This window comes from Myripristis murdjan, chromosome 14, assembly GCF_902150065.1.
Source record: "Myripristis murdjan chromosome 14, fMyrMur1.1, whole genome shotgun sequence".
Classification (NCBI taxonomy): Eukaryota; Metazoa; Chordata; class Actinopteri; order Holocentriformes; family Holocentridae; genus Myripristis; species Myripristis murdjan.
The window spans coordinates 32,575,241-32,600,667 of NC_043993.1; the positions used below are offsets into that span (position 1 = coordinate 32,575,241).

Below are 25,427 nucleotides of genomic sequence, written 5' to 3' on the forward strand. Positions count from 1 at the left end.
GGGCTGCAGGTAGGAGGTTACTGAGTTTTTTTTTTAAAAATGGCTTTTTCTCCTTCTGGGTTTGTGCTGCTCTCCTACCGAATGTTACAAAGGACAACCCTGCCTCCTAGTGTCGAGATTGTGCGCTACAGGCTTCAACTTATTAGAGTGTCTTAGAAAAAACAGTTTCACATGCAGTGTATTGATGTAATCTCATCCAATTAAAATATGTTTAAAAAAGTCCCTGACTGATGGTTTCTTTATTTGTCCTACAAGGAATTTGAACTGAAAATGCAGCAGCTTGAGACATCAGACACAATAGTAATGTTTAGGTGGAGGATTAGAATAAATAAAGTGGATTTGTGCGCCCTGTGCAGTCACCTGGCCTGGTTCCTGTTTGACTGTTTACAGTTGTGACATTGGTTGAATGTAAAAAGTGAGGTGAGATTAAGTGAGATTAACTGCATAACCCTTCGAAACCTGGGCAAATTCACATGATTTCTCTGAAAAACATGAGGGGAAAGGCCATGAGCAAATTTGCAAAAAATGACCAGGAACATTAGGTAGATAGATAGATAGATAGATAGATAGATAGATAGATAGATAGATTTGCCTGACATAATATCAGGAAAAAATAAACAAAAAACAAAATACAGTAGTTTTAAGGGGGGAAAAAGAGGCTGGGAAACCTACTGACTGTAAAATAATGAGAAGCACACAGAAAATTGGCCAGGAATAGGTTTTATATAAAATTTGAACAGTGGATACAGAAGCGATATGTGTATAAAAAATACATAATGATAAAAAGGAAAATAAATGAATCTTATCTTTTCTATATTAAGCAGATGTCCAATAGATAGACAGATAGATAGATAGATAAAACTTTATTCATTCCTGAAGGGAAATTCAAATATCCAGTCGCTCATTCAAGACTCATTCAAGACAAGAGGTATTGAGATAGACACAGGATAAAATAAGATAAAAAAAATAAGTGCAAAATAGCAAAATACAAAGTTCACATTAAAATTGCCCACTCTATCGTTCAGTCCAGTTGTGGCAGAGGGGATATGTGCGATGTGTGTGTGAGTGAGTGTGTGACTGAATTCAGGAGGAGTTGAACAGACTTATTGCTGTGGGGACGAAGGTTCTCCTGAATGGTTCAGTTCTGCAGCGCAGTGAGAGGAGCCGACCGCTGCAGCTGCTCCTCTCTTGCTCCAGGAGGCTGTGGAGAGGCTGTCTGCTATTGTCCATTACAGCTTTCAGTTTGTTCAGTGTGCCCCTCTCCACCACAGATCTTAGCGGCTCCAGTCTCCTGCCCAGCACTGAGCCTGCTTTTTTGACCAGTTTGTCCAATTGCTCGGTGGTTTTGTCTGTAAGGCTGTCTCCCCAGCACACTGCAGAAAAGAAGAGTGCACTGTCCACCACCGTGTGAGAGAACATGGTGATCATCTCTACACACACATCAAAGGACCTCACTGCCCGTAGGCCCTTCCTGTAGAGGGCGTCGATGTTAGGGGACCAGTCCAGCTTGTCATCCACAAGGACCCCTAGATATTTGTAGGTGTGCACCACCTCACCTGTATGGAGACTGGTAGATGGGGAGGCCTCCTCCTTCTGAAATCCACCACCATCTCTTTGGTTTTGGCAGTGTTCAGGTGGAGACAGCACTTACTGCACCAGACCATGAAGGCATCTACAAGATGTGCTCCTGCTCCTGCCCGCTCCTGATACAGGCCACAATAGCTTTATCTAAAAAAAATACCTCGCCTTGCAAAAGGTTAAGGGAAGTCCACACAAATCTGCAAATATCATAGTCCTCACTGTTGCCTCCTCTGGGTGGAAGTTTCACCCAAATGAGGACTATGATATTTCTGCCTTCTTATAGATCTAGATTTGTGTGATAATGCCCAAGCCTATATCTTTTATCACATCTTTCTATGTTTTTCTATAATGTTTTCCACTTTGTTTATCTACAATGTATTTCTACAATGTTTTCTTACAATTTTTCAACAATTGTTTAACAATTGCACTACAATTTCTTAACATGTATTGTGCTACATTATGTATTATATAAGCTCTAACATTGTATGCATGTATGTAGGTGTGTCTATGATATGGGGATTTTATTTATTCATATATTTCAGCTAACTTGCAACAGGTGGCACTATCACCCCACCAGTCACATGACCTGTATGGGCTTGTATATAATCACTGGACGTGTGAAATACCATCACCTGACGAAGACCCGTTTGGGTCGAAACGTTGTGTTTTGCACCTTAGCAAATAAAAAATTTTATGGAGCATAAGCTGTGTGCGGACTTCCCTCCCGTGAATGCAGGTGTAGGATGGATCTGTCATAATTTATAGAGAGCATCACAACTTCTATGTGGTACTAAACACTGTGACAAGTCACAACCGAGAACAAAGAAAGGCAACCAGCATTTAATGTTTTGTCAGTATCATACAGGCTGTTTTTCTTTTTGATTCTGGTCAACAGAGCCGGACTGGGAGACTTTTTCAGGCCAGGAGTCAGTCATGTAACCAGGCCACCCTGCCCACACACGCACATTCACACACACACACACACACACACACACACAAGGAGCTTAACGGCAAAATTCACATCAGGTGTTTGATCCATGAATCAACCAATAAATTTCCTGGTTCAGTTAGAATTGGCATTTAAACAGTCCTCCTCATCATGCTGTTCACATTTTGACATCATGAGACCAAGACGACACGTCAGTACAGAACTGCCCTACACTTTGTGAATGGTACAGTGACAAGCCCATGCTACCTGAATAACATCATTAATCCAGTCATTGAACAACACAGGCCTAATTTCATCTTCATGGACAATGCTCCAGCTCATCGAGGTCGTATCATTAGGGAACGGCTGCTGGAGACTGGGGTACCTCAAATGGAGTGGCCTGCACTTTCTCAGACCTGCATCCCATAGAAAACCTATGGGATCAGCTGAGTCGCCGTGTAGAGGCTCGGAGCTCTGTACCCCAGAACCTCAATGTCCTGAGGGCCGCCCTTCAAGAAGAGTGGGATGCCATGCCTCAGCAGACAATAAGTCGACTTGTGAACAGCATGAGACGTCGCTGTCAAGCTGTAATTGATGCTCAAGGGCACATGACAAGTTATTGACACTGACATTTTTTGTTGTGGTATACCTACCACTGTTGTTGGCTTTTGTTTCAAGAAATTGTTTCAGATGAGGAAATCACCAGTGTATGCTTCTACTTAAATGCCCTACGTTCATGATATAATATCACTGTAGCGTGAACTTTTTACATTTTCCATAAATTTCACCCAAAAGCCAAATATCCCTAACTTTTTGTGAGTAGTGTATATATACATACACGTGTATATATACATACATATATACACGTGTATATATGTATATGTGTGTGTATATATAGGGGAGACTGGGGTAATGAGCGATTTTTCATATTTAGGATCACTACATCAAGGCAATCATAGTTTTGTCGCTAACTAATATATCTGCATATATTTCAGCATGTTTTGCATCTCTTCAAACAAACAGAATGTTTGTAATCATAACTGTTTCCATAATATAGCATGTCCAAAAAAAGTGGTCTCATGGCACAACTTACCCCGTGTATGGAGTAAGTTGAGCATAGGAGCGGGGTAAGTTGAGCCGTATCCCTACTCACCCCCCCACCTTCCTCCCCACCTCCATCTCACCTTCTCCCTCCCTAAATAACAGTCACTTCTTCACATTCATGTGTATTTTTATTTATTAAACACAATTCAACTGGTACAATAAACAGCTGTTTTGTAACATTTTAACATGCCTTAAAGTGCGCTTGGGAAGAGAACATTAACAGCTGTGTTTTTGGAAACACTAGAACACTAGTTTCTTGGTGTCCTTGCTGACAGTAAGGTCAGTTATGAACATATGAACGTAACACATTTGAACATTGAACCAAAATACACTTACCCCATACACTTAATAAGTAATTAATATTTATTATTTTATTTATTTATTCATTTATTTATTCATTCATTCATTATTTCATATTTATTTAATATTTAAGACATTTCGGCTACAGCCAAAATACACTTATTAAGTGTATGGGCCTCCGGCTCAACTTACCCCTGGCCAAATGGCTCAACTTACCCCAGAGCTACCATTTTGACTTTTTTAGTCCCCACAGCTAAAATGGTGCACTTTTATGCTAGGTTTATGACCTCATGTTGTAGCTCAAAGATACCACAACTGATATATAAAACAAATTTAAAATGATCTGTTTTGGTCTTAACACAATTCTCATGAAACTGATGATAGACTAAATTCACTTTCAAGAGTAAAAAATGTTTTTTTGGAAATAAATGTCTAACCACTTTACCCATGTGGTTCTTACCTTCACAGACTCCATGAAACGATGCCTTCCTCCTAAATATTTGGTCAAATGATCAATGTTTTTTACCGTTTTCTAGCAACAGGGGGTGCCTCAACTTACCCCAGTCTCCCCTACATATATACCTTATACCTTAGACAAAAGGAAAATATTAAATTATGTACACTTTATGTACACTTTTAAATCATGTAAAAGCATTTCTTCATGTGTTGATTAAAAAAAACAGTTTGATAGTTGTTTTAATAAGGTACAGTAGTTTAAAAAAAAAAAAAAGAGGCTAGGAAACCTATTGACTGTAAAATAATGAGCACACAGAAAATTGGCCAGGAATAGGTTTTATATAAAATTTGAACAGTGGATACAGAAGCGATATGTGTATAAAAAAATACATAACAATAAAAAGGAAAATAAATGAATCTTATCTTTTCTATATTGAGCAGATGTTCAAGTTAGCAGATGAAATGTAAAAGGCACTAAATGTACAACATTCCAGTTTTAAAGACATTAAATGGAGTCAAAGGTCATTCGGAGATGAAGGGAAAAAAATAAAAATCACAGGGCGTTTGTTGTCTTTGATATGCAAGACATAGTGCAGATTTTATAACATAACATACTAAACAATAATCAAACAAAACAGTATTTACCATCCAAAAGTACAAAGCACACACTTTAAGACATATCATGAGTGGAATGAACTCTGCAACCAATCTGCATTCATTCAAACCTAAAAACACAGACACAAACATGTTGCATTTGAACTTTGCCAGTTTGGAAATCTGTCATAATTTATAGAGAGCATCACAAATTCTACATGGTACTAAACACTGCAACAAGTCACAACCGAGAACAAAGAAAGGCAACCAGCATTTAATGTTTTGTCAGTATCATACAGTTTGTTTTTTCTGGTCAATACTTTGAGAGCCATGATAGCTAAAAAACAAAAAAACAAAAAACAACAACAACAACAACAAAAAAAATAATAAAATAAATAAAAGACTGGAACTTTTGAGACAAAAGAAACTGGAAGGCTACGGCGCCCGCAGAAAGTACTGAACCGCTTGACGTCTTTAGCATTTTGTGGCGTTTTGTGACAATTTATCGTAAAAATAAGCTGCTGACCGGGAAAAAACATTCATGTGAACTTCCTTGTGTTAATAACTTAAACTCATAAGTACATTTCTTGGAGAAGATGTGTGGGCTCGCTGTAAGCAGCTGTAAGTGTAATGAAAACTGTGGCTAAAGAGGTCCCAACCATTTAAACCAGTTACTAGGAACTTGGTAAAGTACACAATATACAAACTTGATAACAGATTTGGTGCAACCACAGGGACAGAGTCGAGTAGAATTGGCAAAAATAATAAGTATTATAGAGCTACTACAGAGTTTTATCGAGGCAGCTGAGCTTATATGGTTTCATGAATTCAAGTGGTTTGAAATTTGACGGGAGCAGAGATTAGTGAGATTAAATAAGATCTGCAGATCTTGAAAGATTGTGTTTCCATCAGTTAGTAAAAGCTCAGCCCCTTTATACTTTTCTGTCCAACAGAAATGACATAAATCCTACAGAAACGGGCACATCGTCAGCGTACATGCTCATTATTTGAACATGTTCGCTGACAGACAGACAACAAAGCAGAATAATTCTCAAAAATTAAGAAAGGTATCAAAAAGCTTAGTAAAAGTATTGAAATATCAAAAGTAGTGAGGTTTCTAGCTAAATATAAAGTTGAAACAAGAAGTTGAAATTAAAGCTTTGGCAATGATAAAAATAAATAAAAACACTCACAGGGAAGAACGTGTGCTAGCTTTCAGATAGCTAAGAAGTAATAAATAGTGAAAGTGCTAGCTTGCAGTTAGCCCCCTCATTTAATTAAAACATGCAAGAATTATTTGGAGGCACCCAGATGTCCAATTTGGTGTCATGTATGGTAAAAATGAATGAAGAATCCACCATTTTCAAGACTTTGGTGCAATAAAATGAGAAATTATCTGTTCTATTAACACTAAAATCAATCAAATCTACCTCTGAAAAGCCAGCAGCATGTGCAGCAGTTGGTTTATAGTCAGTTTTAAAATAGCTTGTTACAATCAAACTTGCAACTTCATGAGGCTATTTGTTATTATAAGATATTTTGTGTAGACTGCTGACAAATCGAAGTTGACTCCTTTGTGAAACCTGTGACACCACAAAATGCGGAAAAAGTCGAGAGGTCGAGTGTTTTCTGCAGGCGCTGTACACGCTGGTCCTGACTATTGGCTTTGTGTCAAATAATTAAGACTAAAAGAGAAAACATTAACCATGCCACCAACTTTCTGGAGCCCTACAGCATACGACTTTTTCTAAGCCATGACATCCATAGCCATACGACATAGGAGTGTGAGTTACAGTAAACAGCACTATATCTTACAGGAGCAAGAAATATATACAAATACAGGTCAAAATTAAATTTTACTGCATTGAGGAATCACAAGCTGAAGCTAAAGGCATTTAAACTGGATGCAACACAAATACCATACTCATAGGTAACCAAACAATTGACAAACATAATCATGATAGATACATTTGGCTTTTAACTGCTTCAAGACAAACAAAATGGTGAATTTGGAATGCATTTTAAAGCTGAAAAGCATCTGTTAAGTACATACCTAATATCGAAGTGGAGTTGATAATTAGATATTTGGCCCACTATTTCGGAAAAAAACCCAAAACAAAACAAAACAAACACTTCTTTAAGGCAGAGACAGTAAAACATGATTATTTTCATAATGATGGTTATAATGCTGCACTGCATGCTAACAGTGTATTTTGTATTTGTTCCGAGTTTTAGTAGAAACAAACATTTCTAAAGAGATATTTCTTCTTAGTTGAACATTCTTTTATTTTAAAAAACATGCACATTTCCAAACGACTCACAAACAGTAGCGCGCTGATTAGAAACTGCCCCGAGCGTCTTTTGTTAACACCAGCAGTGAGGCTTCCTTGTTAGAGATCATTACGATGATGCACAAGAGCACAAAGAAAAAACTCTTATCTGGGTTACATCGCCTAAATGTTCATATGCAATTTTTCAGAGTGAAGATAAGGACAGATGCTCATGGCAGCCACTACTGGTGCAGAAACCAGTGGGTGAAAGAAAAGTGGTAAAAACAGAAAATCAGAGAAAGGCAGTGTTCTGAAGGTACCACAACAACATGCTAGAACCTAGCAGAAATTTTAAGTATTCACAGTAATACAATGTCAATGACTGTTATTTTTTTTACTGGTTTACTATTGGTGAATGAGTACCAAGCTTATTTTGTAGATGTTATTATGATTGCATGCAAATATACTGCTGACAATGTAGAATCTAACTCTAAGATCACCCTCCCTCAAAAAAAAAAGAAAGAAAGAAAAAAAAGCCATGTAACTGTCAAATGGACAAGTGTATTAAGTTTTAGAAAGTGTTTTGTTTTTTTTTTTGAGCTAGATGAGGTGTGAAACCACAGCAAATTAAAATAAAGTCTCCTTACATATGGAATGATATTCATGACTGCATTAAAACTGGTATTTGAATCCCTGTATTACAAAACCAAACTTGAGGCTGATGTGGTCTTGAGCAAACATGCGGTTAGTGTGCTCACGATAGTGTTTTCAAAGGTCTTTCAGCTTTTTCCTCAACAAAAAGTGTACGAATACATTATTGTAACATGTAATGCTTAATGCTTTCAGAGGAATTTAAAAAAAAAAAAAAAAAATCTGCACCAATTTATCCATGTTAATGTATTCCCTCCCATCCCAAGAGCAGCTGATCGAGAGGTCTGTTACTTTACTGTTTTTTTGGTCCAATTCCTCCCTGTCCTCCTCAGTTTTTCCGAATGTCAGCATAGACCACTGGCTCCATCTTACGGAATGAGTTGGGGTTTTTACTGCCTGAGTGATCCAGCTGGGCATATATCACCGGTCCCTGGGAACAGAGCAAAGAAACGCAGAATGGAAAAGGTGTGATCAGTGACATGTAAAAATAGGTGCAAGTCAAATCATAATGAGAACCAAACATAGCAATGCCTGGAGTAAAATATACAGAAGACCTTCGCTTTTCCAAATCTACATCAGGAACAAAGCTAAAGAAAAGACTTCTTATGATTTATCTCATAATGTCAGATTTGGGTGTATCTGTACTTTAGTAAAGTCGTCTCGGCTGATGCATTTAAGCTTTAAGTTGGGAGAAACGCTAAGATACTTACAAGGAATAAAAATCTCATTTACAATAACACGATAGCAGCTTCACTTCCCTACTCTGTCTGTATTACACTGTACTGCAAGGCAACGTCTTATGATCACCTCTAACATGTTGTCAGCCTGCTCATTGGCCGGGGTAAGATAAATATCACCAGGTTAAGAAGCGGAGAAAGGAAGTGTTTACTTAAAGGATATTGTTAGCCAGTCATTATCCAATATGGGCATGGAGTGCCATCAGCAGCTTTTGCATTTCTTGATTACTGAAGAGCTCGTTTGAGCTAAATACCAGGAAGGCAATGTCTTTCCTTGTTGCTCAAAGTCACCCCTCATTTTATTTGGTTCCTATGTTGCTAACTGCTTGCTGCTAACACTATGGGAGCCGTGTCAGCCCAAAAGACAAGGTGCTTTCTGTAGTTGGGTTGAATCTGGGTCAGTTAATGTTCATGCTGCAAACGAACTGCTCCAGAGTTCATCTGTAACCATGACAAAACCACTTCCTCAACAACATCTCAGTCCGGTTGTTCTCAATCCACATCATAGTGCAGTTGCTGGCTGCACACCTGCCTAAAGGCACCAAACTAAGGCACCTGGCTCTCGCTTGATGCCTTGGTGTGGCTTACACACCCAGTACTTCTTGCTCTGCAAATTAGCCTCATGGAACATTAGTCTTTAGTTGTTTTTTTCCCCCATCATCTTTTTTTTTTTTTTTTTTAAAGCAGTTGATTTTCTTCACATCATCATTAACAAGTCAGCAGAAGTCCATTCATTTGCAGTGAGGCTGAGTGAGTTGGGAAAACTCAGCCTTACTGCAGCTTTATTGGGTGGGTGGTCAGCAAGCTTGTTGGCCACAGCTGAAACTGAATTTTCTGTGGTTGCTGGCCATCAACAGACAACTGATGAGACTAAGACACTTGTTACATCCCCTACAAGATGTGACTTTGTTTCATGAATAGTTCTGCCTGGCAAGTGCAGACCAAACAAATCCTGGACATTAAAAGCTTCCACAGTTCTCTACAGCTTTTGAATTTGAGTGACTACAAGGATAAACAACTCAAAAATGTTGATTTCAATTTACCACAGAGAAGGTGAAGTTGTTTGTGGACACCAGAACAACACCATACGACACCAGAGCAACCAAACACCAAATACAGGGTACAACTCAGCAAACCTCCACAAATGTTGGCACCCCATGAATTTCTTGGTCATCCAGCTCCTACCTGTAGTGGACCAGAGGGACTGCTACATCTGGAGCCCTCCAAGCTGGACTCCACCTTCTTTCGTGGTTGTGGAGCATGAGAGCTCACGCTTTCCAAGGATGTACATCTAGTTTAGGTTTACGGTTCGCCAAGGCAATTTGGGCAGTTCAGGAATCATTGGTGCACAGATATATGGCAACACAGACAAAGAGACAAACACAAATAATGGGAGACAGACAAAACAGAATGAGAGATGGTCACATATGCACGGAGGATGTGAGCAATTTGAATGACAGCTCCCAATGGCTGGGCAAAGATAGTGAAAGGAATGACAGGGCAAGGGCTAGAGGTGCACCGACAGTACCTGCAGTATTGAGACTGGCACTGATCTAGCTCCCAAGTATGGGAGCAGCATGAATGACTGTTAATTATGTAATTCTTGGATCAGCATTGCTCCAGCCCATCTGCATAATGCTTGTATCATTCTGAAAAAATGGTACTGGTGCACTTCTAGCAAAAGCACTATGTGCAGTACAAAAGGCAGTTCTTCAGTGGGAGATGAATACAATCATTCGTCTAAATCTCAAGTTTAGCCACATGGGTTGGACTTAAATAAACCTTCATCCTTCTATATCATATCATATCAATCCAATGTGTAAAATCTGAAAATTTAAAATAAGGAAAGAGGACGACCATCCTTTTTCGCAAAATAAGTAACATGCATGCTCATCAAAAATGTTTGGTGGTAAACGGACACTCCGTTGACAGAGACAGACACGGAAAACAGTTGTTAGTTTCAGGTGAATAATGTGAATAGCAAACACGTAGGGACAATGAATATTAGACAATGAGCTGAGACGTGATATTAACAGGTTACATGACGTGGAATTAGTTGTGTAAGCATGCTGCAATGGAAGAAAGTGACTGGCACCATAACAAACAGCAACTCCAATGATTACTTTGTGCTTTCATTCAGTCCAATATGGTAGCTCATAGGCTCAGAAAACCTAAAAATTAGTTCTGACATAAGTAAAAGCTAAGCGAAACACTTGCGGACAGCTGAATAAGGGGTAAAGGGTTATCTTACGACCGGAGTTCACTCAAATCAAGCAAACACACTCCACGTTTGTTAGTATGAGTTGGTTAGGTCACACCTCCTGATGGGTGAAAACTTGACCACCACTTGTTCTACTGAAATATTTAACATCACTGTAGCCATATCTGGACAATGTTCTACTGAAATGTAACCTAAAACCTATAATGAGTATTGACGGAAATTCAAACCTGTTTTTCCACCTCATTCAGACTCCATTCTTTTAGTTAAATATTGCTTTCAGCTCAACCTGTAGTCTCCTGCAGTTCTTGCTCGCTGATTTGCAATGCAAATGCCGTGTCCAATGCTGCAGACCTTTTACCTTTCCTGCACCTTTGGCACATCACAGAGCTGTAGGAATTGTAGCGTGGGTACTCAAGCATCTATTTATCAACCAATATCATCACCTATCGATAAGTTTTTAAAGTACTTTTTTATGATATATTAATAACTGTTAATTATGAATGATTTCCTTTAAGACACTGCTACCCAAGATGCAATGACATTTGTTGTACATTTTAAACCCATAAAACTTTTTGGTAAGGAGCTCACTGGAGCAACAGAGTCAAAAGACTAAGTCACATCAGTGATCTTTTGTCTACTGGTCATTATCATCTGGAAGTGGCCGTATTTATGCCTTTCTGTTCATAATTCTGCCCAACTTGTGACGAAACACGTATATTTTAAAGGAATCATGCTTTCAGTGGAATGTCATTGGGTTAAGTGATAAAATCCCCATCATATTTGTGGATTATGTGTGGACTATTTTTGTATTTTAACAGAGGATATGTTATTAACACTGATTCTTTAATGCAAGACAATATGGTTGTGGATAGAGTGCTAATATTTACATGTAAATGAGTGAAACTGTGACATCCACTCAAATTTTCGGGTTTAATCTGTGGATATTCTTTTAGGACTGCAAGCCATGGAATAGGTCTGTGTGACTGGATTAAGCATGTGAGGCAAGCATGGTCATCCCAGCTGAAGCACATAATGGTATTATGTGCAGTTTTCTCTTTAAAAACTTGTTAAATTTGGGCTGAAACAACCTAACAATTTCCAGAGTCGACTCAGAGTAGGCCATTTAATGCTGTTTTCGGGGGCACTGGATAGTGCTCCTAATTTTTCTTCCTCCAGCATCAGCTCCTCTTTGGTACTGCAGACACGTTTTGATTTCACGTACTCGCATATGACATGTTTTCATGTTGGTTATGGGTGGAGTGGCTGCAATACTGTCCTCCATAATTCCCCAGTTAATTTATACAATTAATTGCCCATCTACCAGTTCTACTGTAATATTGCATTGCCCAGTAGCTCCTTCTGAGTCGACTGTGGAAGTCTACAACTGATGATTCAACTAGTCAATTTTCAGGGCACAGACTTAGTTAATTGTAATCTTTATTAGTAATAAATTAGATCATTTAAACAGCCAAAACACACTGGTCCTCAGGGGTTAAAAAAAGAAGATAGTGAACCCAACTTCCATGCAAGAAGAGTTAGCAAAGCGTTAAGGTCAGCTGATTAAATGTCACGGACTCAGTAAGAGAAACAAGTAACTGAGAAAACAAAAGAGATTCAACCAAATGGGGCCAAAGAAAGGCCTTGCCTTTCCATACATGAGGCACTGACACGGAAAGATACAATTCCTTAGTTAAGTAAGGAAGTGTATTCCTTACTGGACCTGACTTGATAACCACTGAATGCACCCGGTAAATGGTTTAATAGAAAGGTTGGGATTAGATGAGGAGAGCATTGAGTAAATACTGTAACATGATTGCACTGTACACTGAAACCCATAGGTAGCAAACTGAAATACAGTCTGGCTGTGCTAACATGAGCTGATTAAACACTAGAGGAGCCAATGATGACCAGCTAACTGTGATTTATGCAAAAACAAATATGATGATACACTTACCCTTCATAATCATGGCGGGTGTGATGCCTCTTTATGATAAGGCAGGTAACAACACCAATGAGGATGACTCCAATTACAGCACCACAAACTGCCCCAATTATAACTGCAGTGTTGTCCTGCGGAAGAGATTCTGGACCAAAACATAGAAATATAAAGTAAATATTTTTGTACTATTTGTATCAAGACATGCTCCTTCAAAAATTCCAGTAGACTGTGGCAAACGTGTTGCCCAAAAGGCATTTTAAATCTCTCAAACTTAAGTTCAGCACATTTTCTCCAACCCAAGATCAGCTTGGCATCATGACATTCAGCGCAGTTACATCACATTTTATACATATTTTATCAGTCTGATAAAAACGCAAGTTCACAGTGAACAGATCAGGCTTTCTTCTCATGCTTAATAACCTCAAAGTGCAGCTCTGAGCATTGCCAGTAACAGAGGAAGCAAGAGTTCACTTAATTATATCTAAAAACATTTTTAGACACTGATGCATTTAAAATTACTATAAAAATCGAGTTATTTGCCACTTTTCATTATTTTTTCCAATGCATGCACAGTCCATGCACTCCAAATACAAAAAAAACTGCATTGCAAAAATGCTATGACTTTGCTGTGTTCGGGGTTGCAAAGTTAAATTTAAGGTGGTAAGGTGGATTTTTTTATTGCCGTCCCAGAAAAGTGGCCAATGGAAGCTTTAGAAACCACAAAAGGGACGATCCCCATCAATGTGAGGACGTGTTTTGTCGACCAGGAGGAAGTTGAGCAACTCTGGGAAGCTCAGGAAAGCATCCCTGGGAGACAAGCAAATGAAAAACTGAAATGAAAAAAAAAAAAATCCTCTTATTTATGAATGACATCAGATTCAATATTGTGAAAGTGTTGATTTATTGCCTCAACTGGCAGGTGTTGCTGCAGGGCTATGGTAACTGCTGTTTAAACTAAGTTGGCTGCGTCTCAGCTAGTATTATTAGCACTGCTCTCATTAAAAGTAACTCCTGTTCCCTGCATAGCATTAATTATGTGGCTCGGAGCAGATCTGATTCAGCTCTGATTTCAAGTCCACGTGTTCCAGACGGTTTTCATCAAAAGAACAGATATAGCAAAGAAAGATATAATATTAAATGCCTAGCACAGATGCAGTCATGTATGCTTGACTCTTGGGGTAATTTCCTGCACCGATTTTTTTTTTTCTTTGATTATGATTATACAAGTAGTAATAATATATATATATATTTTTTTTTTTTTACAAGTTTTTGTTGGTACACAGCCAAAGTATATTCATTTTAATTATGACAACTTAAATTTTTGCCAATATGATGATGCTTTAAAGAGGCACTGATGACATGTGTAGCTTCTAATGTATTATGGTAGAATTCAACTTCATTTCCATCATAGAAAAAGAAAAGGCCCTTTTTCATCAAAAGAACATGGAAGCCTGCATAACTGCATCTATTTGAAACATAAAGCAAACCACTGAAGATGAAACTATTCACCTTTCAGAACGACTCTGAGCTCTGTTCGAGCCGGTGTTCCAATTATATCTGGGGGGTTCTTCACGTCACAGTAGTAGGTGCCGTTGTCGCTGAACTGAGCCTGGCTCAGCTGTATCGAGGCGTCCTTCCTGTTGAGGTCACCAATAAACTGCACTCTGTCTTTGAACTCAGGCGGCCCTGGAAATTCCTTCCCATTGCTGAAGTAAAAAATCTACAGAAAAGAGGAAATTAAAATCACCAGTGTGGAAAGGACTCCATGCCTCAGTTGAGTAAATTTCATATCCATATATTTCCCTATTCTGTTAATATTCTGCAATACAAACCAGCCTCTTTAGCAAAACTGCAGAAAGTCAAGGCATTGATCTGTACTGGCTACCAAGTGGACTATCACTAACATCATTTTCACTTTTAAATGGGTTGCATACAATAGATATGGTATAAAACATCCTCATCTCATCAAAGTTTGTACTGTATAAATTAAAATTTTTAGCTTTCAGTATAACATGAGCCGGTGTGCGAACAGGTGGTGAGGGAGCGGGGGTGTGTGTGTGGGGTATTTCTAAGCCATTTTAAGGCCTGAAGAGATGGTCTTTCACAGAAAAAAAAAAACTACTAATTATGTGACACTGATGATCAGAGATGATCTTTTTCAGTGGTTTCATCAATGCCTGGAGAGGGACTTTAAAGGTTCTTAGAGGCAAAAAAAAATCTCATGACTGAATCCTTTTTGAGCGCAACTGACTTCTGCTTTTACGTAATAAAGCCGTGACAGCTGGCGATGATCAAGGTTCATGGAAAGAAGATGCTTTTGCACAAACCTAACAAATTCAAGTTCTCTTTTCAGCATATGAAAGAAAACAGATAATCTACAGGCGTCATGGTGCTCTGTAACAGTCCAATTCAAACATCAAGGTGTGTGGTCTTAGCTTTTTCAGCAGCTCACACATTTGGTCCGACTCAAAATGCAGACACATTCCTGAATTGAACAAAATCTACGATAAGAGTGATAGTTGGATATTATTGAGCCTTTGCAAAATAAGGTTAGCTTGAACAAGACAGCTTCAAGTATCTGGGCTTGATCTTTTTCATATATATCATCTTGATCTGGCAAGTATTGCTGGCCTGACTCTTCTGCGACTGAAATAGCCTTAGGCAATGTCATTATGCTTGTTGGAGATAACAGCAGACAGACAGCAACCCAACCCCGCTTGACTGATCTGTAAATCAGGAAGGAGAGGGTATTTTGGAGGGAATATGATTTGCAGTACACCAGTCTTTCCAGATTCCACATGACAGCAGTTGCTCCCTAACAATTATTTTATATTTTACCCAAAAAAAAGTCAAATGTTTAGTGCTATGTCTCAGTTCACTTCAAACTTAATTACAGATAGAATAATAACTTAAAAATAATAGTAATACATTTTTACAGTGACAGTCTATGCAACTGGCTGTCAGTTTAGTTGGGTGGCATATCATTTAGCAAACCCAGTGTGAATTTTTCAGGCAGTAAAATCTGTAAAATGCGGTGTAAGCTCATGAAAACTGGAATACTGGTTAACTATCACACTTTTATTTAACGGCTACATTTCAATCTTGTCTCTTCATTCAGTTTGTGTCTGATAGGTGCAGAGGATTATGGTCACTGTAGTCCACTGACACACTTCCAGCACGCAACATGAAATTTTGTCTGATAATTGCTTTAGCGAGAGTCGCCAGTTTTGTGCATCATGGCACCAAAATAAATAGTTTTTGCCTGCTGTTACATTATTTGGGCAAACCAATGAAATTTTAACATGGCATTGGAAACAATGCACTGCTTATACACAAGCAGAGTGCTTTAATGAAGTGAAGAAACAAGATTAGTTAAACACAAAAGGAGGAAATAAAAATATTGAGCACAAGCAAGACAAAACCCCCAAAAAGATTCCAAAAACAAAACTAAGATCAAAAGACTATGTCTTATTGAAAGTATGCGATATTCATATAGATAGAGAACTTGACTGTATCTACTGTAAATTAAAATTGCAATCCATCATATTAAACTCAAACTGAAGACTTGCAAATTGTGTTCTCATTATCATGTGGCCCATAAAACCCGAGCAGCAGCTAAAACCTCTCTCCAAGTGTCGGTGGGCTGAAACAATACTAGGAAAACATCCTGAGGCTCTGGGAAATCTTCAGAGAGCAGATAAGACCGAGCTGGACTTACAGAGGACGGAGTCTCGGATCGGCTTGACCGGAAACTCCAGGTCACAGTGGCTGCGCTGCTAACCACCTCTTTGGACTTGAAGGTACATTTAAGGATTCCTGTGGTGCCGTTCTCCACAATCACCTCAGCAGGGGCGTGTATGTCCACTGCCGATGTGGGTTTTGTACCTGTTAATAAAATGAAGGAACACTGTGAAACTTTCTGGTTTTACTGACTTATAAGAAGCACAGCATGTCTGTCAACCTCTGGGCTCAATGATTTTTTTTTTTATTATTTTTTTTGTTTTTAAATAAAACAGTGCACATTTGTAAACATTGCTGTAAATGTGCCAGAATTAGTGAAAAGGCAAGATTTGATCTGCATTCCCTGGCTAGATCTTACACAAGCTTCCTAAAAGTAAGTAGTAATAAAGTAAGTACAAGACAAAACACAGCATCATTATGGAATTACAATACAAATGGTAACAATAGTACAAAGTAGTACTAGTATACTGACAGTGTCATCATTTTCATACAGCTGAAATGATTTGATGAAATCAATTGGAAAGGGTAGTATGTAGCACAGTGGCTACCATGAAGCAAATGGCACATGAATGACACCAGCGTATAATAAATAAATGGTGCGGTTAAACAGGACTTGATACCACGGAGAATGTGAAAGGCATAGGATGACTTTGAGCGGTGTAAAGAGACACATATGGATGGAAGTCAGACACACAGGGAAGCAACATGTAAAAACCACATGGATCACAGAGCCGTTACCCCACAAAAACAACATCTGTAACTAGTACATTCAATATCAAGATTAAAAAAAAGCAGCAGATTCAGCAGATAAAAGACAATGGCATTAACAGGGCGATGACAGATGGGAGCATATGGGTAAGTGCTGACCAATCTGATAATCAGTAAGGCAATGTCTGAAAAGGGAATTAAATGATAAATGTCTGAAGTTGTCGGATATACACTGGCACAGAGCTCCAGTCCTGTGAGGCACCAACTGAGAAGACAGACTGACAGAAGGCACTTTTCCTCAGTGGGATGAAGCAGTCGCCTCCCAACTCCTGCAGTTTCGACTGAAGTTGCTGACAGCTGACAATTTTTGGATCAATTTAAAAAAAAAAAAAAAAAAAGAAAGAAAAGAAAAGAAAAAACACCAACACAAACTACAAATTGTATATTTGGCGAGGTGGAAAGGCCTCTGAAACCTACTTGCTTATCTATACATACAAGTGAGAACTCCAAAATGTTGCAGTAAAATCAGTGAGGAGGAAGAAATTCAAACTGTTTTGTAACATGATATTAAAACAATAAATGAGACAAGTGTAGGGTGAAGCTGGCACGGGGTAAAGGTTAGCTGTTATTTACTATTGCAATAAATTCCAAGTGTATTTTACAGTGCGTTTAGCGCAGTGTCAGGATCACATGTCACATGTCACATGTGTGAGCGGGAGCCACAGTTGATAATCTGGAAGAAGGGATCAGGCAATTTCCCACCTTAAGGGCAACCGAAACTCCCTTTCCATTGAAATGCTGGAGTGAACAAAACCTGGTAGATTTCCAAGTCAACACGCAACATGTCAGGACAGAGAATTTGCTTTCTCGTAGAGCAATGGACAAACCGGTCATAAGAGACGAGGTGTCATTCTGTATTTCATTCTAAAAATTAGTCATAGCGGCATCTGTTTATAGTAGGAAATGTGTATATTTGAAAACCCTCAGTTTTACAAATGTTTTGGAAATTAGGCGGACGCTGAGAACCAGGAGCGTCCACCTAATTTCCAGCCATCCAAGCAGAGGGCCATGTTAACAGAAACCTGGCACCTGGCCACAGAAACGTCTCATTTGCTTTTTGCTTAAACAATTAGCTGGCAGCCACATTGATCCAGCAGAAACAAGGACAGGTTTCTGCGCAGGTTATTTTTTGAGCATAAATGTCGTGGGCACAGCAGAGGTAAGGACAACATGCAAAGAAGGCTTTGCTCAAGCAGTGCTACTTAAAAGGGGAAAAAAAATGGAAAAAGACGTTGGACAAACTGGCCATACAAATAAAATGCCAGCCATTTTCTGTTTTATCTTTGTTTCTGTAATTCTTCCATGAGTCATAGTGTTCTGTACGTGGGAATGCTACGACATGGTTAACCTGACGGCGGGAATTTGCCCATCCACAACACGTTCAACTGGATAGACATTTTGCAGACAGAGACAGATGCATCATCAGCCCTGTCTGGACAATAGACAACTCTCATTAGAAATGAACTGAAATCAAAGTATAAGTGTGGCCGCTGCATAAAAACTAATGTCTTCTGCCCCCTAAATGCAATGTCCAACCTTGCCTCAGACATTTGACAATTTTACAAACGGTAGCTAACAGTACAAACCAACACTTGTGCTGCTGGAACTGTTTAATTATAAGCTCAGGTGTTAAGTATTGGTATATAAAGGGTAACAACAGCATGTAGAGAGCATTTTAAATAGATAGCTATGCCTATCTAATGCCAAACTGAAAGCCTGCAAATATCAATCAAACAAGAAGCTCATCAATGTGTCAAATAGATTATGCAGCTTAACTGTGATTTCAACTTAAAACAGGATATTATAAATTACTTCTTTATATATTCCTTGCCAGTTTTCAGTGGGGTGTGTCAAGTCAAATCACACTGGGAAAGGGCAACACGTGAGTCTCTAACCCTAACCCATCACGTTCACCTTTAACAGAGCGATGGGCAATTGCACACACATCTCTGATAACCTGTGAAGAGTCAAGTTAAAGTTTAACACCCGATTGCAAACACAGAGCCATGAGTCTCACTTCTGCACTCGAAACAGGAATCTCTGCCAGATACTGACACAGCAGAAAAAGTGTGGCAACAAGTCTGTCTGTTGGACAGGCATCCTTACATCTGATTCAGGTTATCTGATTCAGAAGAAGATCTGGAATTGAAAACAAAAACTAAGGAATGCAAACTGCTTTTTTAAGCCATGGCTTGCATCTCATGAACCTCTTCTATTCCCCCGTCATGTGGGCTCTGTGCTAACAGGTTCTGTTAAGCGTATGTATTAATACTGATGCACTTCTTCCAATTTCTATTGACTTTCCCTCAGTTTTTCTGTGTGGTTTGAGTGTGTAACCACTCAGTGATGGGTGAAGAGGGCGTGTGCTCCTATATACAATTTTGTTGTGATCCTTCTAGGCTGTCACAGACTGTGTAGTTTCAGCTATTTCAATTAAATTTACACGTGAATATCTCAACCAAATGTAATACCATTTACTGCACGTCTTTTTTTATCAAAAAGAGAGAAAATCAATCAGCCTTGTGTTGGCTCTGCAATGAATCCTAATGGAGCTCCAAGTGCGAATCATTCCTATATTTTGGTTTACACGGTTTAGACTTCTGCAGCGATGTAAAGTGCTGTACTGTACTGTCTATAACATAATGTTTGTATACATCGATGCACACTGGTTTTATTGGCTTTTTATCATCTATTTATCATCGGGTGCTATTTATTTATTTATCATCTGTTTATACTGTAAATTTGCACATTGCCCTCATCTATGCACATTGTATACATCGATGCACACTGGTTTTATTGGTTTTTTGCACATTGTTCTTTTTTGCACATTGGTACTTAGATCTTTAGATCTCCAGGGTCATCTTTTATTCTTTATTTTTGATTTACTTATTCTTTATTTTTGATTTACTTAATCTTGTACTCTGTGGATACTGCTGAAAACTGTGAATTTCCTTCGGGATGAATAAAGTATCTATCTATCTATCTATCTATCTAAATTAAATATCCAGGCATCAGCGACAGGTCTGTAAATGACACGCCACATACAGCATGTTAAGCCACACTGCACCAGTGACATGTGGCAGACAACGTAGGAGAAAAAAACAGCCATGTGTAACCCTGGTGTATTTCAGTCCCTTCACTATCTTGATAAGGGAAAAGATGCCCATCAAGGAAAAAGGGGCACCAAGCGACTCATCTACGCTGCAGAGGCTAGCGTTAGCCACATGGCTAACAATCGAGCTGCTGTTATCAACATGACTACAAAATTAAAATGAAAACCTTAATTATGGTAAATGTTATACGCCATGAAGTTGTGTATTGATTCAATAACGTTTAACTGAGGATAAGCAATAAAATGACAGTGTCTATTGTTATCCCGTGTGTCTGGTTAGCTGAAGAAGCTTCCCGTCACACAGAACCAAAGCCCACACGGAAATATGTCACTTCAACGTGGCCTCGTTTATTGCCACACCTTCTGATGCAGCAGAGCAATGCTTCAAACTTAAATTACATGAATAGGTCTCGCTGTTCAATTCGGCACAAATCCAGCAAACCCAGCTTTTGTCATTTCAATACAATTTCAACTTGTATCCGCTGATTTCCTGTTGTCCGCACCGTGATCCGCCACCGAAACGCAGCGTAAAGGGCGGTGTGAACCAAGTGCTGGTGAGTTTATTAAGACACAAAACTGCCTGGTGGCTCAATTTCTATGCCGAATTGATCAAAACTCCCTAACAGTTCGTAGAAAATGCTTTAAACCCTGTTCTATCGGTCTGCTGTTGCCGACGGGCGACGCCACACTCATTTCCCAGGTTTGTGAACGAGGTTCGGCGTGAAGGTCTCACCGTGCAGGAGATGTGGAGATAATGCTAACGGCGGCGAGCTAACCTGACATTCAAGCCAACATTTCAGCTCCAAATGAAGCCTTTCCGCATGCAGGTGCACATCTTCGCGTGCGGTACTCACCGAATAAAACACATAACGTCAGTCCAGTCAACAGAGCACAGTTAAAGATGGTGTTTAGACATTTTGGCTCCATAATGTTGTTGTAAACAGGAGTACTTCCTCAGCTCTGTTTCCTTTTTTTTTCCACTCCAGCAGCCAGGTTTGTTCTTCTTCGTGGGAATGTGTAACAGCGGATGTGACGCACCACAAGTGGAATACTGCCCCTACAGGTGTAGTAGATAGATAGATAGATAGATAGATAGATAGATACACTATATTACCAAAAGTATTCGCTCACCTGCCTTTACTCATACTATGAACTGAAGTGCCATCCCATTCCTAACCCATAGAGTTCAATATGATGTCGGTCCACCTTTTGCAGCTATTACAGCTTCAACTCTTCTGGGAAGACTGTCCACAAGGTTGAGGAGAGTGTTTATAGGAATTTTTGACCATTCTTCCAAAAGCGCATTGGTGAGGTCACACACTGATGTTGGTCGAGAAGGCCTGGCTCTCAGTCTCCGCTCTAATTCATCCCAAAGGTGTTCTATCGGGTTCAGGTCAGGACTCTGTGCAGGCCAGTCAAGTTCATCCACACCAGACTCTGTCATCCATGTCTTTATGGACCTTGCTTTGTGCACTGGTGCACAGTCATGTTGGAAGAGGAAGGGGCCCGCTCCAAACTGTTCCCACAAGGTTGGGAGCATGGAATTGTCCAAAATGTTTTGGTATCCTGAAGCATTCAAAGTTCCTTTCACTGGAACTAAGGGGCCAAGCCCAGCTCCTGAAAAACAACCCCACACCATAATTCCTCCTCCACCAAATTTCACAGTCGGCACAATGCAGTCTGAAATGTACCGTTCTCCTGGCAACCTCCAAACCCAGACTCGTCCATCAGATTGCCAGATGGAAAAGCGTGATTCATCACTCCAGAGAACGCGTCTCCACTGCTCTAGAGGCCAGTGGCGGCGTGCTTTACACCATTGCATCCGACGCTTTGCATTGCACTTGGTGATGTGTGGCTTGGCTGCAGCTGCTCGGCCATGGAAACCCATTCCATGAAGCTCTCTGCGTACTGTACTTGGGCTAATCTGAAGGTCACATGAAGTTTGTAGCTCTGTAGCAATTGACTGTGCAGAAAGTCGGCGACCTCTTTGCACTATGCGCTTCAGCATCCGCTGACCCCTCTCCGTCACTTTACGTGGCCTACCACTTCGTGGCTGAGTTGCTGTTGTTCCCAAACGCTTCCATTTTGTTATAATAGAGCTGACAGTTGACTGTGGAATATTTAGGAGCGAGGAAATTTCACGACTGGATTTGTTGCACAGGTGGCATCCTATGACAGTTCCACGCTGGAATTCACTGAGCTCCTGAGAGCGGCCCATTCTTTCACAAATGTCTTGTTTCACAGTCTGCATGCCTGAGTGCTTGATTTTATACACCTGTGGCCAGGCCAAGTGATTAGGACACCTGATTCTGATCATTTGAATGGGTGAGTGAATACTTTTGGTAATATAGTGTAGATACTTTATTCATCCCGAAGGAAATTCACAGTTTCCAGCAGTATCCACAGAGTACAAGATTAAGTAAATCAAAAATAAAGAATAAGTAAATCAAAAATAAAGAATAAAGAATAAAGATGACCCTCGAGATCTAAAGATCTAAGTACCAATGTGCAAAAAAACAATGTGCAAAAAACCAATAAAACCAGTGTGCATCGAACAGATAATAAATAAATAAATAGCGCCCAGATGATAAATAGATGATAAAAAGCCAATAAAACCAGTGTGCATCGATGTATACAACTAGTGCTATTACCACTCCCAAGATTGACTAATCATGGGAGTTGGCATTAAAGGGGTGCTTTCTTAAGATGGAAGGGCTTTTGGGCCAAAAGCTGTCTTGCAAAATAAGATTAAGATTAAGATACCTTTATTGTCAGTTCATATGTATTTAATTGACATGCGTACAAAACGAAATTGCGTTTCTCAATATGAAAAACCCACACTTCATTAACAAAGACGGATTCCAGTCAAGTGTCAGAATAAATAAATAAATGAGTTAAAAAAGACAATAAAATGTAAAGAGTCAATTGCCCATCACTCTTGGTGTGAGTGAGTGTGAGTGTGCGTTCTTCTGGTGCCCATAATACTGTGCTCTAATTGTGAGGTGGTTCAATATGATGTGAGTTCAGGAGTGTGACCGCCTGGGGGTAAAAACTGTTCAACAGCCTGGTGGTCCTGCACCTAATGCACATGTATCTCCTCCCGGACTGCATAGGTGAGAACAGGCTTTGGGAGGGGTCCTTGATGATGCTGCGGGCCCTGCGGATGCAGCGTTGATGGTAAATGCCCATCATTGGTGGCAGCAAAGCTCCAATTATTCTCTCAGACGTCTTCCTGACCCTGTCCAGTTGTTTCCTCTCCACCATAGTGCTGTTCCCGAACCATGAGGTGACACAATAAGTAAGCAGGCTCTCTGTGGTTCCCTGATAGAACATGGTTACGGCTGATGTGGAGAGGTTTGCCCTCTTCAGCCTGCGGAGAGGGTGAAGCTGCTGCGGGGCCCTCTTGATGATGGAGGTGGTACTGCAGCTCGTGCTGAGGGCCTCTGTAAGCAGAACCCCCAGGAACTTGGTGCTCTTGACCCTCTCTACCACAGACCCCTTAATGGTCAGTGGCTGGTGATTGGAGCTGTTCTTCCTGAAATCAATAATCATCTTTTTGGTCTTCTTTGTACCAAGGAGAGGTTATGATACAAGCAGCTGCTCCACCTCCCGTCTGTAGGCATCCTCCTCTCCATTGCTGATGAGGCCGACCACCATTGTATCATCCACGAATTTAATGATGTGGCTGCTGTCCCACCTGGCGGAGCAGTCATGCGTCAGCAGAGTGAACAGTAAGGGACTTAAGACGCAGCCCTGTGGTGATCCAGTGTTCACCACAGCACATGTCAATACAAACATTTATCAACTTCTAACACGGTATAGAAACACATGTTGCAGTGGCACTTTTGCCCATGTCATCAGTCTTCTAGCACCTCAGCCTATCTGCATGTGTTTATGCAGAACAGGCAAAGGCATACCACCTTTGCCTGTTGCCAAAGCTACCATATGATAAACACTAGGTAAAGAAATGTAAATGTAAGGATTATCATGAGGTGATAAGATATAAGTACCGCTTCAAAACATATTTTGTACACCATGTTAAGAGGTAATAAATGGCTGTTTACATCTATTTTGCAAGATGTTTTTTGCACCCTACAGCCTTCAGTATCTAATTGTGTGTTCAGACACATGACGTATTTTTTTCATGTGGTGCAATTACACACAGTCAATGCAAAGACACAAACAGACGCAAATTCACATGTGAAAATTATGCAAATTTGAGAACATTGAGAATGACCCAAATATGCGAAATTCAGTAATTTGCAGATTGTGCGTGAGTTGAAATTTTTCAACTCGAGCAAAAAATTCACAGGTGTATTCGTGTGAGTCTGTGACATGACATATTTGGTGTCCTATGCCATGTTCTTTATAGGTAAATCTCAAGAAATACAGATTTCTCATCACAGATGAATTAAACTACTTCCATAAATCTTTGACTAGATAACGCCCATGTGTCAAATGTTTCAGGACCATCCAGCCTCTCACCAACTTACAATTGTCTGAAAAAATTAAATTAATGGTTAGCACCTTTTATTACATTTGCAGGAATTTATTATGTTAACTGGATTATTATGCTGTACAGTGCACATTGTTATTACATTAATGGTTTAATTACGTTAGTAAGAAGTTATTGAACTGACTATTGTATCAAGCTGTTAGTGCTTTTCTTTAATGAAAAAAAGACAATTTCTGTCAGCATTCATACACAACATAAAGGTTTAAATGAATTACCTTGTTTCGCAGGTGCAGATGATTCAACCGACAACCAACTGAACATCTTTTGACCATTTTCATGCCAAAAGAGGCCCAAAAATGACAAGTGCTCACTGCTTCTGCTAAAATTTTATTCTTGTCAGTGTTGAAGAGCCACTGAAACAGCATTTAGACTGGACACTAAAACTCTCCACTGAAACCCATGCTAATGAAATTCATTTAGGTGGTACATTAAAGGTTTGACAGACTGGCACCCCTGCAGCTTGTTTAGTGAACAAAAAAAGGGGGAGGAACCCTCATCAAATTGAAATG

General features: G+C 39.6%; 1 protein-coding gene across 1 annotated transcript; it reads right to left on the minus strand.

The window, feature by feature from the left end:
• Nucleotides 1–4,688: 4,688 nt before the first annotated feature.
• On the minus strand, nucleotides 4,689–21,422 carry mpzl1l (myelin protein zero-like 1 like). The gene is made up of 6 exons (XM_030069778.1): nucleotides 21,257–21,422; nucleotides 16,500–16,666; nucleotides 14,291–14,501; nucleotides 12,797–12,926; nucleotides 9,807–9,912; nucleotides 4,689–8,314 (listed from the first exon to the last, which is right to left on the minus strand). The coding sequence occupies exons 1-6, from the start codon at nucleotides 21,327–21,329 to the stop codon at nucleotides 8,213–8,215; spliced, it is 789 nt and encodes a 262-aa protein (XP_029925638.1). The 5' UTR covers nucleotides 21,330–21,422; the 3' UTR covers nucleotides 4,689–8,212.
• Nucleotides 21,423–25,427: the final 4,005 nt, after the last annotated feature.

Coding starts and splice junctions, on each gene's coding strand:
- mpzl1l (XM_030069778.1), bottom strand. CDS start 21,329: ATGGAGCCAAAATGTCTAAACACCATCTTTAACTGTGCTCTGTTGACT. Junction 14,502..16,499: donor GATCCGAGACTCCGTCCTCT/GTAAGTCCAGCT, acceptor TCTTTTCTGTAG/ATTTTTTACTTCAGCAATGG. Junction 8,315..9,806: donor GTCCCTCTGGTCCACTACAG/GTAGGAGCTGGA, acceptor CTCTGTTCCCAG/GGACCGGTGATATATGCCCA.